This window comes from Salvelinus alpinus, chromosome 28 (genome assembly GCF_045679555.1).
Source record: "Salvelinus alpinus chromosome 28, SLU_Salpinus.1, whole genome shotgun sequence".
In the NCBI taxonomy this organism is placed as follows: Eukaryota; Metazoa; Chordata; class Actinopteri; order Salmoniformes; family Salmonidae; genus Salvelinus; species Salvelinus alpinus.
In genome coordinates, this window is record NC_092113.1 from 5,185,867 (window position 1) to 5,199,399 (window position 13,533).

The following is a 13,533-nucleotide window of genomic DNA, read 5'->3' on the forward strand; positions in this document are numbered from 1 at the left end:
TGCAAATGGAATGTAAAATTTGTGAGGAGTGAGGTTCATTTTGTTTAATGTTCATAGATTGAAAAATATGTATATTTTTTGTTTTTCATTGTATTGTCCACTGATAAATACTTCGTCACGCCCCTGTACATGGATGGAAACTCTGACGATACACACCTCTGCCGGTAAAATGTACATGTAATTTTGAGCGAATATTAGATCATCCACTTGTATATCGATTTTCAAGTGAATTAAAATCTAGCTATTGCCTTCATATAGTGGAAGAAAATTTAGGCCTATGGTTCTGGGAAAGAAATTATCTGACCCTTTCTCTCTGTTAGTATGTGTAATCTAGTGCAAGCTTGTTGAAAGTATAATATTTTTTGGGGTCAATTATGCATTAGTCAGTCATGACTGTTTACTGTTTTGTGCATATATCAAGTAAGAAATAAACAAGTCAAATATTGCATTTGTTTATTGTACAAATACGCATATTGCTAGCATTTCAGTCCAGCAAGTTTTCTCAAGGGGTAAATGTTTAAAACAGGCTTTATAACACTATCATACAAAAACAAAGAAAACAAATAATCATATCAACTGAAATCATAAGGATAACAAATCCAGGACAACTTTTGATCCTTGTTAAAAAGGCCTGGCCCAGTTAAAAAAAAAAAAAAAATCCTGATTTTCATATCATCTTTCTACAACCTCAGATGAAATTAACATTACCAATATGTTAGAAATATGGTCAATGCTGTTGGGGGGGAAAAAATTTACCATTTTTTTTTCAAGAGTTCAGCACATTGCAACAGATATTGCACTCAGAAGGGAGAATCAAAAGGCAGGAACTTAGAACACTTGAGAGAAAATGCAAAGTAATTACATTTATCATAAAATATGCTTTCTCCCACATAGGACTAATGCAGATGGGCATCATGATTATGTTTTCTGGTTCATTAAAATATTCAGTTTGGGCATTATTATCCATTACACCATCTACACCTGGTATATGAATAAGATTTAAAATCCAAATGACAGACAATACGATCACTTAGTGTTCATGAAAAGGTGTCCATGTCTTCTTTCAACATGTGATCATTCACATTAGGCATGGTGTATTACGAGATTATGATCCATTTCAAAATGTGTCCAGCATGCCAGCAACAAGTCCACTCCGACATTGGATTTCACACTTAAATAGACATTATAAACTGGGTAGTTAGGGTCCTGGATGCTGGTTGGCTGAAACAGCATTTCAGCCTTGTGTACATCAGACAATATACCACAGTATGATGCAAAAATACTTGTTTACTGTTCTATTTATGAAGGTAACCAGTTTATAATAGCAATAAGGCAACTCAGGGGTTTGTGGAATATGGCTAATATACCACACATCCTGTGGCCTTATTGCTTAAATATCCTTAGAGACACCAACTCAACCCATTTTCTGGCCTGTCTTCCACATGTCTTCTCTACACCTACAGCTAGATGTACTACTTCACCTGATGAAGGCATTTTGTGCTGGGTATTGGCATTTAAACTGATATCAACCCCCCTTGTCTGATACATAGCACTTAAACCTGGTAAAATAAGGGTTAAATAAAAAGTACTCCTACAAAATGATCCAAAAAAGACCCTGTGGTTTTGGTACGTCGCACAAAGGCATACATTTGCCTTGTGATAACCAACCTTAATGGCTATGCACAAGCTGTTCAATATGAAGATTATTTACTCCACCAAAAAGACTCAATTAAGAGTAGTATCAAGCTCACACAAAAACAAACAAAATCAATGCTACTAAAACACAACTTTTGGAGATAGATGCACGTTCACCCCATTTCCATTGCTACTGCACATGATACCAGGGTAATATTCAATGGGCAAACATTGTGGAACATCGCAGAAAGAAATGTAATGAAAAGAGCTGACGTGACTCCCAAGACTTTGAAAGAGCTCCAAAAATCTATTTAAAAAAAAAATCTATTCCTGAAGTGTACTTTTTGAAGATGAGGCTTTTCCATGAATCCAGCATTATTCTACATGTCAGAGGCATTTTTGTTCTAAATAATATATTTATATCTGGACGTTCAACAATGTTGTGCCCTGCTGAAAGCGGGCAATATCATTCACAGCGAAATGTTTCGCTTCAGAGTACAGCTCAACCAATCAATCAATCCTAGACTAACATAATCCTTAATTTTTTATGTTTACATATATTTATAACCACTCTCCTACAGCCATGATAAATCCTACTCTAATTAAATATTTTAGCACCATATAGTAGCTATGTACAATGTATCCATCCCCTATGATCACAGGGCCATTCATGATCAGGACAAATGCATAATTTGTGCAATGTGACATATTAAACAGTTTGATCGACTGAATGATCCATTGATTCATTAAACCCACGAATAGCAAAACATTCCCCTTAATATAAAGTTCAGTTCATAGCAGTTATATGCGATCTAAAAGCAAACAAAGTCAATTGAGAGAGCAAATGTAGAAACTGGCCATGAAACTACAGTAATGAAACCCATTAATTTCAGAAAAGGCCTCTCCCAATATAACTTTTCTTTGCCGTTCATATTCCTATACAGCACACCATACTTCATAGTTTATTTGGAAAGAACTTAATCTCACCTTGATACTGAAAATGTGACCTTGCAACACAAAATGATATACAGTACTGAAATTATTTTGATAGAAAAGGTAATGATACCAGAGGTGATCAACAGTATGCAATTATGACTCATGAATATAACATTTACAAAACTCAGTTAAGTCCTCATAATCACTATGATGGGATGTGTACGGTCAAATACAGGCATATTTGACATATTCTCAAGAAGAGGGCATTTAAGGGAATCACATGACTCATTCACATGAGTCAGAACTTAAGAACATAAATTTAAGAACATAAATGAGAACTTGTTCTCAACTGGCCTACCTGGCTAAATAAAATGTGAAATAAAAAAATAAAAATACAACATTTGAAATCTGTGTAATGCAAGTGTGTTGGGGATATAGTGACAGAAGTCAAGAGGATGGTGAGAGGGAGACAGGTGACGGGGAAGGTATGGTGTCTGCCAGGTTATAGGTGGAGTTTGGGGAGGATGGTTGTGGGGATGACAAAGGGGTAAAAAGAAGCCTGGTGGCAGAGGGGGGCGGGGAATACAGAGCAGCAGTGACTGTGGTGGGTGAATCCGAGCTGACCTCATCCCCTTCCTCTGAGTCCCATACCTCACTCTGCAGGTAGTCTGCAAACAATGCCTTGGCGCGCTGCAGCACCCTGCCCAGATTGTGTCTACGAACAAGGCGGTCAAAGTGCATAGCCAGCTCGTTGTAATCAAAGCCGTTCTTTATAATGTGGTCTCGATGCTCCAGCAGGATCGACAGGCACAGGAACAACATGAAAGGATTTCCTTTGCCAAACTCTTGAGGAGGTGGCAGGGAACAAGGTTTGATGGTGGTATTCTCTGGTTTGGTTGAATTTGGAGTGTGGGGCGCAGTGCTTAAAGCTCTGCTGCAAGGAGATTGAAGGTTACTAGAAAAGGACTTGTTCACCGGTCCGACGGGTAGCGAAGGAAGAGCTCTCCCAAAGGACAAAATTGGCGAGGAGAGCAACGCTCGAGACAACAGCGGAGAGGAAACTAAGGACCTCCCTGTGGGGGTAGCGGGTGAGTTGGCTCCGGTTCCATTCGGCACCGCCATCCTTCCGTTGGGTAAAATGGGAGAGGTGAACTTTGGTGACGGGGTGTCCGGGGAGGCACCTCTCCAACTTGAGGGGGAGGGAGTGGAGCCTGGAGACAGAGAGGAAACATTTTTCCAGTCTGGCAGACCAGGAGGAAACGAGGAGACCGGAGAGGCTATTTGTCCATTTGGGGAGCTCCTCTCCTCTGTATCTGGGCAGGAAGACTTATTAATGTCCTTTATAAGAGGCGCTCTCTCCCATGGGTGTGAGGCGGCTTCCATCTCAACAGGACCCACTGGTGGGTCTCTCTGCTCGAAATCAAAGCTGTCTTTGTTCCGTGCACTGTAGTATTTGAACTCGCCAAAGCTGGTCTGCTTCTCGAAGGAAGGAACAGGCACGTTGTTGTGAGCTTTCTCCTTTCCCACGTAAGGCATGTCAAAATTCCCCTCACCCGCTCTTCTGGCTCCTCTGTCCTCCCCCTCTCCTTCCTCCATTTTGATCTTTCTCCCCCCATCTGCCTCCACTCTTGAGGGCCTCAACATGTGTCGTCTCCGCTGCTTCTCTTTCAGCTCCCCTTCATTTCCAGCATCCCCTGTAACGGCGGGCCTCTTTTCAACACCACTCTCACATGTCACTATGGTTTGGTCTGTTTCTAGCGGTGGCCCAAGAAGCTCCACTTCTGTTTCGGGAGGGTCAGGGGGCAGGGAGCTCCAGGTGACCTCCAGCATCCTCAGGGCATCGTCGAAGGCAAACTCCCGTTTGAGTTCCAAGAGCAGCCAGCGGTAACAGAAGAACAGGTCATCAGCTCCACGGGACACCAAATAACAGTAGAACTCGGGGTCTGAGTACTGCAGAAGCAGCTTCAGATGCTGGAACTTGACGGACATGAAATGGCCATCTGGACGGAAGTTGCCCTCTAGGCGTTTCATGATGCCACAGAAACAGATGAATGCATGTGCCTCATTGTCCATGACGGCAAGTATCGGCGAAGCAATATCACTCATGCCTTGGCAGTACGACACCTACGAAACAAAGAATTTAAGATAAATTAAACCCAGCAAAAATATACAGGGCTACAGACAAACATTTCTCCCTGGTGCCACTAACTTTTAGTTGATGGCACCAGCCCAGCTTTAATAAAGCACTGTGAATGATTATGAGGTGTAAGTAGACTACTGAGATGATATTGAAGAAAGTGGTTTCATCTAAACATGTCCATGCAGGAATGCATGATTCAAGATATTTTGATGTGCAACCTAACCCAGTGATTGACAAATTGTGTTGACAATTAGGATATTTTTCTTATATTTTACTGTTAAAATAGGTCTCCAGAATTGTATTTTGTTCAATAGAGATTAATTTGCCAACATCTTTATGTGCATTAATATCATATGATAATTTATTTGGGGCTATTACACCACCTGAGTAAGTGTAAACTCAAAACACATTAGCTAGATCGCTAACGCTAAACATAATACCCACATGACATTAGTGGTAGGTGGGTTGTTTGTCCAGATCTGTAAATCGGCTAACCAGTAATCATACCACGGGAAAATCATTCAAAGCTGCACCAATTTTCAATATAAATCCACAAGAACAAAGAGGAATAGCTGATAGGCAGTGGAGAGGCCAGGTGCGTCAATGTGCATGAAAGAACATAATACACGCTGCTCAAAAAGCTCCCCTATTGAACTTGTTTAGGGACAATACAATTATCCTACCGAGATTAGCCTACAACAGCACAATGCATTGAATTATTGCATTATTGTTTAAAAATTAGAACAAAATTCTACTCTATGCTGTAAAATGCAGTGAATGTCATTTGAATAATGGTGCTAAAGCCCTGTGATTTGAATGTTTCATTCCGAATGAACTGCATCTATCCAAGGCAACCATTTGGATCAGTTGTGGGTCTAATCTCGACAGGTTATAGGACTGAATCATTTAAATACGTTTGGAGGAGCGCGTCTTTGGTAACCCGGATGAGAGGCACTCTTTGGAAACGAGGATGGACACTTGAAGCAAAATGACGTATGCAGTTAGGCATGTTTTAGAATGTGCCGTATATTTTCAATTCAAGGCACTCTCAGGAATGGACCATTTAAACACATTTTATGGATAGGCTACTTGGCAGTAATGCCAGGATAAAAGAAAGACACCCAACGACATATTGCTGTTGAACCAGACTCCGTTATAGTAGGGTAAGGTTAGCCTACTGAGGGCTTGGTTTTTAATCAAGTGAAACGGAAAACAAGCAGCTGTTACATTAAAGTAAATGAAACGTTTCCAAAAAAATAAAAATAAAGTCACTGCACTGGCATCATCTAATTTCTCGTTTCATGATGGGCATATATGGAGGGGGATTTAAGCACATCCAAAATAATAATGAGCTGCCTAAAATAATGCACAATACATAGATCAAAAGAGGGATGTCCGCTCACTGTTTTGCTGCTGCCAAACTTGATCTTATAATAACGCTTTGGTGATTAAGATTTATTTCAAAGGGGTCTCACGAGCCAAAGCCTTAAAGGACAAGAAAGGCACAGTAGCAGGCCAGCCTGGCTGTATTTTTGCTTCTGATACTGAGACGTGCTGTCTGTTGCGGTTCATCATTCTCCCAAGTCGTCCTATAATAATGTGGCGACATATGCTTCCAGCAAGCCCAGTTATTCAGGAAAGCTTAATGCACGCTCTGCTTCCTCCACGATCCGAGAGGCTATTCCTCGTGCACTTAGAACCTGACGCTTCAATATTGCCTAATTATTCGTCATTTAACTTTTAAAATGCATGGCCTTTTATTTGCAGCATAAACACAACCAGTTAGTGTTTTTATCTGATTAGAATTCAAAAGTCTCCTGTAGGATACTTGTGCACGTTCGTCCACACTTAACAGAATTCCAGCATCCAAACAGCGCAATGGGCAACGTCCATTTGATGAATGTAAAAAAAACATCAAAAAGTTATGCCATTAGGAGATTGTCAAGCTATGCCTTCGATATAAGGTCAGGAGGGATGTATTTACTCTTTGTCGAGCACGACAGTGTATAATTGTGGTGTTAAAAACGCAAACCATGATGTTGAAGCGCCATATTCTTTGCTTATTGGTTGCGTGGTGCATAGGCACAGAAACCGGTTGGTGGAAGATTTGTTGAATATATTTTATAGCATAAATATATCAAGTAAATGTGAAAAATCTGATGCCCCCCTAGCTGATTATTGTCTGCAGCCGGCTCTGACCGTAGTATAAGGAAACGGGCAGGGATAGTGAGCTCATCTGTGGTGGTCGGCGAACCCTCAACCTTCTGACCCATAGCCCTGCATGGCATCGACTGTGCCACAAAAGCATGCTGAATTACCCCCCCCCCCTCGAACGATCCCTAATCTAATAGTAAATGCAATGTCCTAAAAAAACATTGCAATTAGGCCTCCACTCACAATGGCCAATGCTCATTTAGCACGCTACGTATCATAAATCCATTTCAAATATCTTGGTTGTAAAATAGTTGCTATATAGCTCAATATTGAGAGTCAAGAATTACAAATTGTACCTACAGAAAGCTGATAATCTCTTCTTTTCAACAGTGACAAGCGTAATTGAAATGTTATAGCCTACAATCAGAACAAATGTTTTTCTCCCAGAGTGTGGGGGAGAGGGAGTGCGTGGCTCGCTAAACACAGCAGAAGCCCCCAGCGAAACAGGCACAGGGCAGAGACTTTCATTACAGGAATCATGAGGATAATGCACATTACTGTTTGACCAAATCATGATTTTAGTAGCTTAAAAAAAATAGGATGTTTAGAGTGAGGTGAGCATGTACAATATACAGATCGCATCAATGCGACCAATTACAAATATAACTCGCACAGCCAAATCAAAGGGTCGCAAGATGCGACTAAATGGTCGCAGTCTGGAGCCCTGACATATGAACACCAACAACTGGACTTACATATCACTCACTGCAAGCAGACTGAGTTTACTAATCATAACTCACTCAATAGCAAATACACAGAATCTAAGATGCCAAACACCAGTGTTGAGCATATAATTTGTTCACTGAACATAACACCACACCTCTTAGCATGTCCGCATGTCAAGGAATTTAAAAAGAAAGCAAAACTAAAAAAAAATAGATCCCCACACCTGTGGATGTGTAATGGCAAAGGTGGTGAGCAGGTCGGTGAGAGCGGTGAGGTGGGGGCTGTCCTCGGAGCCGGCGTAATAGGGATGGGCCCGGTCGGTCCTCAGGACGTCCTTCAGTACGTTGCCCCTGATGAACTCCAGGTCCTCTGGACTGGCCCTCGCTGACCACTCCCCCTTCAGTTGGTCATACTCCCTAGTCTTGCTCTTCATGTAGTCCATTCTCTCCTGACCGGTCAGCCCATCGGGGTACACGTTCAGGAGGTATCGCCAGACAACCTGGGCACAGAGGAAAGGGTTTTTGACATACAGGATATCTCTAAAATATCTGCGTTCATACAACACAGTAATATAAAAATATAGCTCTCCTACCGCCAAATGGCATTTCTTTGTGCCATTTGTTCTTGTTCCACACTGAATGACCTACATAGATAGTCAGTTTAGATTCCAAAATACAACAAGGATACATCCAAATGCTCTATTCCCACATCTAATCCACATTTTGGGAAATTATTAACATCCAAAGAGCATAAGTAAACACTTGCCGTCAATGTTTTGGAGACCATAAGCCCTTCTCAATCGAAACTCAAATGTTTGTGCAAATCTCTCATTGACATCATTGCAAGGATAGGGGAAAGTCTAAGTTTCACACACTCAAGTTAGGATTCGGCCCCATGTGATTCGATATTTAAGCAATTTCAATTATATTTGTGAAACTGTCTGGTATTGAGGTTTAAAAGAGCTGTCCGGTAGCAGACTTGCTGTTGAAATCGCTCAGTGAATGTACAATTACCTTGCGTAGAGAGGGCTCCACCCCACCATGATAGATACGTAGCCTCAGTTCCTCTGGCCGGGACAGCTGGCCCTGGCCGTTGAGGTAACTGTGGAACTCGGCATCGCTCAGAGGGGGCTTGAAAGGCTTCACCTCCTCCCCATACGACCAGCTCAAGGCCTGCTGTACTCTAGACAGCGTTCGACCCATCATCTGAACACAGAGACAGACAGCGAGAGATTGAATCCCAGGTGGGTCATTGTAAGCAACACTAACCTAGTGGACATATTTAGCATTAGCAGAAGGACCTGACTCAAGGCAGCACTGGCTGGTAAACAATGTGTCTGACAGGGTGAAGAGTGAGAGCATCATCAGTAACCTGGGAGAGCAGGGACTGGGTGAAGGGAAGGGCGGCAGCAGCCAAAGACCTCCTATCCCCAGGAAGCTGGTCAGAACCAATCACGTCTTTGGGGCTTATTATGTCCCAGTCTTCCATAACGGGACCTTAAGGGAATAAGAAAGTGGGAAAAAACAAGGTGATCAATCAATGGAACTGTATGAATGAGAGGCCCACAATTAAATTACAAAAAAAGTTAAATGGGGAACAGATGCTCTGTACAAACTACAATTGCAAAGACTTTACTGAGTTAGTTCATATATAAAATCAGTCAATTGAAATAAATTAGGCCCTAATCTATGGATTTCACATGACTGGGAATACAGATATGTATTTGTTGGTCACAAATACCTAAAAAAATAAAAAGGGGCTTGGATCAGAAAACAAGTCAGTATCTGGTGTGACCACCATTTGCCTCATGCAGCAGGGCATCTCCTTCACATAGTTATTCAGGCTGTTGATTGTGGCCTGTGGAATGTTGTCCGACTCCTCTTCAATGGCTGTGCGAAGTTTCTGGATATTGGCGTGAACTGGAACACGCTGCTGCACACGTTGATCCAGAGCATCAAACACGCTCAATGGGTGACATGTCTGGTGAGCATGCAGGACATGGAAGAAGTGGGACATGTTCAACTTCCAGGAATTATGTACAGTTCCTTGCGGCATGGGATCGTGCATTATCATGCTGAAACACGAGGTGATGGTAGTGGATGAATGGCACCAAAATGGGCCTCAGAGGATCTCGTCACGGTATCTGTGCATTAAAATTGCCATTGATAAAAATGCAAGTGTTCGTTGTCCGTAGCTTATGCCAACGCATAACATTACCCAACCATGGGGCACTCTATTCACAACATTCATATCAGCAAACCGCTCCCCAACACAACATCGTCTTGACCGGACTGCAATTCGGCGTTGTAACTGACTTGTGGGCAAATGCTCTCCTTCGATGGTCACTGCCTTGCTGGAGAAGTGTGCTCTTCACTGATGAATCCCGGTTTCAACTGTACCAGGCAGATGGCAGACAGACGGATGAGCTTCCCCGAGACAGTTTGACAGTTGTGCAGAAATTCTTTGGTTTTGCAAACCCTCAGTTTCATTAGCTGTCCAGGTGGCTGGTTTCAGACGATCCCACAGGTGAAGAGCCGGATGTGGAGGTCCTGGGCTGGCATGGTTACACGTGGTCTACAGTTGTGAGGCCAGTTGGACGTACTGCTAAATTCTCTAAAACATTGGAGACGGCTTATTAACGTTAAATGTTCTGGCAACAGCTCTGGTGGACATTCCTGCAGTCAGCATGCCAAATGCATGCTCCCTCAAAACTTGAGACATCTGTAGCATTGTGTTGTGACAAAACTGCACATTTTTGAGTGTCATTTTGTCCCCAGCACAAGGTGCACCTAATGATCATGCTGTTTAATCAGTTTCTTGATATGCCACACCTGTCAGGTGGATGGATTACCTTAGCAGAGGAGAAATGCTCACTAATAGGGATGTAAACCAATTTGTGCCCAAAATTTGAGAGCAATAAGCTTTTTGCGCATATGGAACATTTCTGGAATCTTCTATTTCAGCTCATGAAACCATGTTGTGTTTATATTTTTGTTCAGCATAATTTAACACATATCCCCCCAAAATACACAGAGAAATAAGGCTAATACTGAAATCACACACACACACACACACACCAAATCAACGACTGAACTAGTTCTTAAAGTGGTGACCCAAAGGAACACAAACAGAGATAAAAATAAACAGAGATTTGCTTTCACTAAATGACCTAAAATGGTTATACAAGTGAACGTCTGCTTACTGTCTTCAGAGAGATTAATGTCCATCTTGAGCTGTAGATAAGGTTTAGCTGCACTGACAAAAGCAGATTCTAAATCAAAGTCAGAAAGGAGAGATAGATACACTTCCACACCTCCACGGTCCTGGGACAGGTAACTTATCCCAAAGTTGCGTTTGCTAAGTAGGAAACAAGAAATAAAAATAGATAAAAAAATAAAATAATCTGATATCTATTCTAGAAAGCATGCCAATCCAAGGCATTCCATATACAGCGAATTCGGGAAGTATTCAGACCCCTTGACTTTCCACATTTTGTTACATTAAAGCCTTATTCTAAAACAGAATACCCCATAATGACAAAGCAAAAACAGGTTGACATGTTTGCAACTGTATTAAAAATAAACTGAAACTCACATTTATATAAGTATTCAGACCCTTTACTCAGTACTTTGTTGAAGCACCTTTGGCAGCGATTACAGCGTCGGGTCTTCTTGGGTATGACGCTACAAGCTTGGTACACCTGTATTTGGGGAGTTTCTCCCATTCTTCTCCCATTCTCCCCAAAAATGTTTTTTTTATTTTTAATAAATTTGCAAAAAATACAAACCTGTTTTCTCTGTCATTATGGGGTATTGTGTGTAGAATGATGAGGGAAAATGTGTATTTAATCAATTTTACAATAAGGCTGTAACGTAACAAAATGTGGAAAAAGGGAACGGGTCTGAATACTTTCCGAATGCTATGTATTTTTAGTTTTTATTTCATCTTTATTTAACCAGGTAGGCATGTTGAGAACAAGTTCTCATTTACAATTGCGACCTGGCCAAGATAAAGTAAAGCAGTTCGACACATACAACACATAGTTACACATGGAGTAAAACAAACGTACAGTCAATAATACAGTAGAAAAATAAGTCTACATACAATGTGAGCAAATGAGGTGATAAGGGAGGTAAAGGCAAAAAAAGGCCATGGTGGTGAAGTAAATACAATATAGCAAGTAAAACACTGGAATGGTAGATTTGCAGTGGAAGAATGTGCAAAGTAGAAATAGAGGGGTGCAAAGGAGAAAAATAAATAAATACAGTAGGGGAAGAGGTAGTTGTTTGGGCTAAATTATAGATGGGCTATGTACAGGTGCAGTAATCTGTGAGCTGCTCTGACAGCTGGTGCTTAAAGCTAGTGAGGGAGATGAGTGTTTCCAGTTTCAGAGATTTTTGTAGTTCGTTCCAGTCATTGGCAGCAGAGAACTGGAAGGAGGCGGCCAAAGGAGGAATTGGCTTTGGGGGTGACCAGAGAGATATACCTGCTGGAGCGCGTGCTACAGGTGGGTGCTGCTATGGTGACCAGCGAGCTGAGATAAGGGGGGACTTTACCTAGCAGGGTCTTGTAGATGACCTGGAGCCAGTGGGTTTGGCGACGAGTATGAAGCGAGGGCCAGCCAACGAGAGAGTACAGGTCGCAGTGGTGGGTAGTATATGGGGCTTTGGTGACAAAACGGATGGCACTGTGATAGACTGCATCCAATTTATTGAGTAGGGTATTGGAAGCTATTTTGTAAATGACATCGCCGAAGTCGAGGATCGGTAGGATGGTCAGTTTTACGAGGGTATGTTTGGCAGCATGAGTGAAGGATGCTTTGTTGCGAAATAAGAAGCCAATTGTAGATTTAACTTTGGATTGGAAATGTGAGTCTGGAAGGAGAGTTTACAGTTTAACCAGACACCTAGGTATTTGTCCACATATTCTAAGTCAGAACCGTCCAGAGTAGTGATGATGTCCCTCTTCATCATTTATTTTTTAACTTTACTGTAGGCAAAAGCTTTTTCCCACAACAATACTTTCTAATATTTTCTGCAGAATGGCGAAGTTGCATGAAGATGGTGGAATTCAGATAATGCTAAAACGATGACAGCTTATCCATGAAGTGTTTAAGCTACAGCACGTAACAAGGTTCAATGCACCAATAAAAATCAGCACAATCTACTATTGCGGCTTTTCTAAAAGCCGGCATCTTGGAGCTAAAATTGGGATCATGTATACTGTGCTAATGCTAGGGCTGGCATAATTACCGTTTAACCAAAGGTTATGGATGAAGACCGTAAAATAACCATCAGAACTGTTTTACAACAACAAAACACGCCCAGAATTTGCGCAGTTGAGTTCGTTTCTGCAATTACATGGTTTAACTTGAAACTCTGTTGCTCCTTGCTGAAACAAGCAAGGTGTTGAGGCAAACAATGAATAATGGGCCTGTAACCTCTAACCCTGGTCATTTGACTGGTAAACTTATGGGTACACTCGCAATGGCTGCCTGGTATTATGATGCAATAATTTCTATGGTGTTGAGTTCTGAAAATATTAAAAATACTTCTTCATGTCACTGAGGGAGAGGGGAATGTATAACGTTTACATTGTGTCCGGATATGTTATCGTTAGCCATCAGGGATCCTATGGGAGGAAAAGAGTCTGGTACGAGTCAACATGACAGCTGTGAGTTGGGGAGGAGTGAACACTTTGGGGCAGTGGTCAGATCAGAGGAAGAACAGATATCACTAAGGTTCTGTCAAGCAACAGAGATGCATTGACTATTCAGATGTGTAGGAGACTTAGAATAGGAGAAAGGGTTAAATAGCAGTGCTTGTGTGAATATGTCTTGTCTTATGCAGCTGTATTGACCCAATGGGTGAATAAACTTGGTCTAAGCTAATCGTCCGTGAAATTTTATAAAGGTTCATTTTAGTGATGCACGATATGACATT

General features: G+C 41.6%; 1 protein-coding gene across 3 annotated transcripts in view; it reads right to left on the reverse strand.

Annotated features, from left to right (window-relative positions):
- Window positions 1-436: 436 nt before the first annotated feature.
- Window positions 437-13,533, reverse strand: part of LOC139556984 (TBC1 domain family member 25-like) — a 34,132-nt gene continuing 21,035 nt past the window's right edge. For 2 of the 3 annotated variants that reach the window (XM_071371218.1, XM_071371219.1), the window contains 5 exons: window positions 10,794-10,948; window positions 8,963-9,087; window positions 8,605-8,796; window positions 7,815-8,090; window positions 437-4,695 (listed from right to left, as the gene is read on the reverse strand). In XM_071371218.1, coding sequence (XP_071227319.1) covers window positions 3,019-4,695; window positions 7,815-8,090; window positions 8,605-8,796; window positions 8,963-9,087; window positions 10,794-10,948 — 2,425 coding nt within the window. In that variant the 3' untranslated portion in view covers window positions 437-3,018. The remainder of the gene's footprint in view (window positions 4,696-7,814; window positions 8,091-8,604; window positions 8,797-8,962; window positions 9,088-10,793; window positions 10,949-13,533) is intronic. The other variant, XM_071371220.1, reaches the window with a different exon arrangement.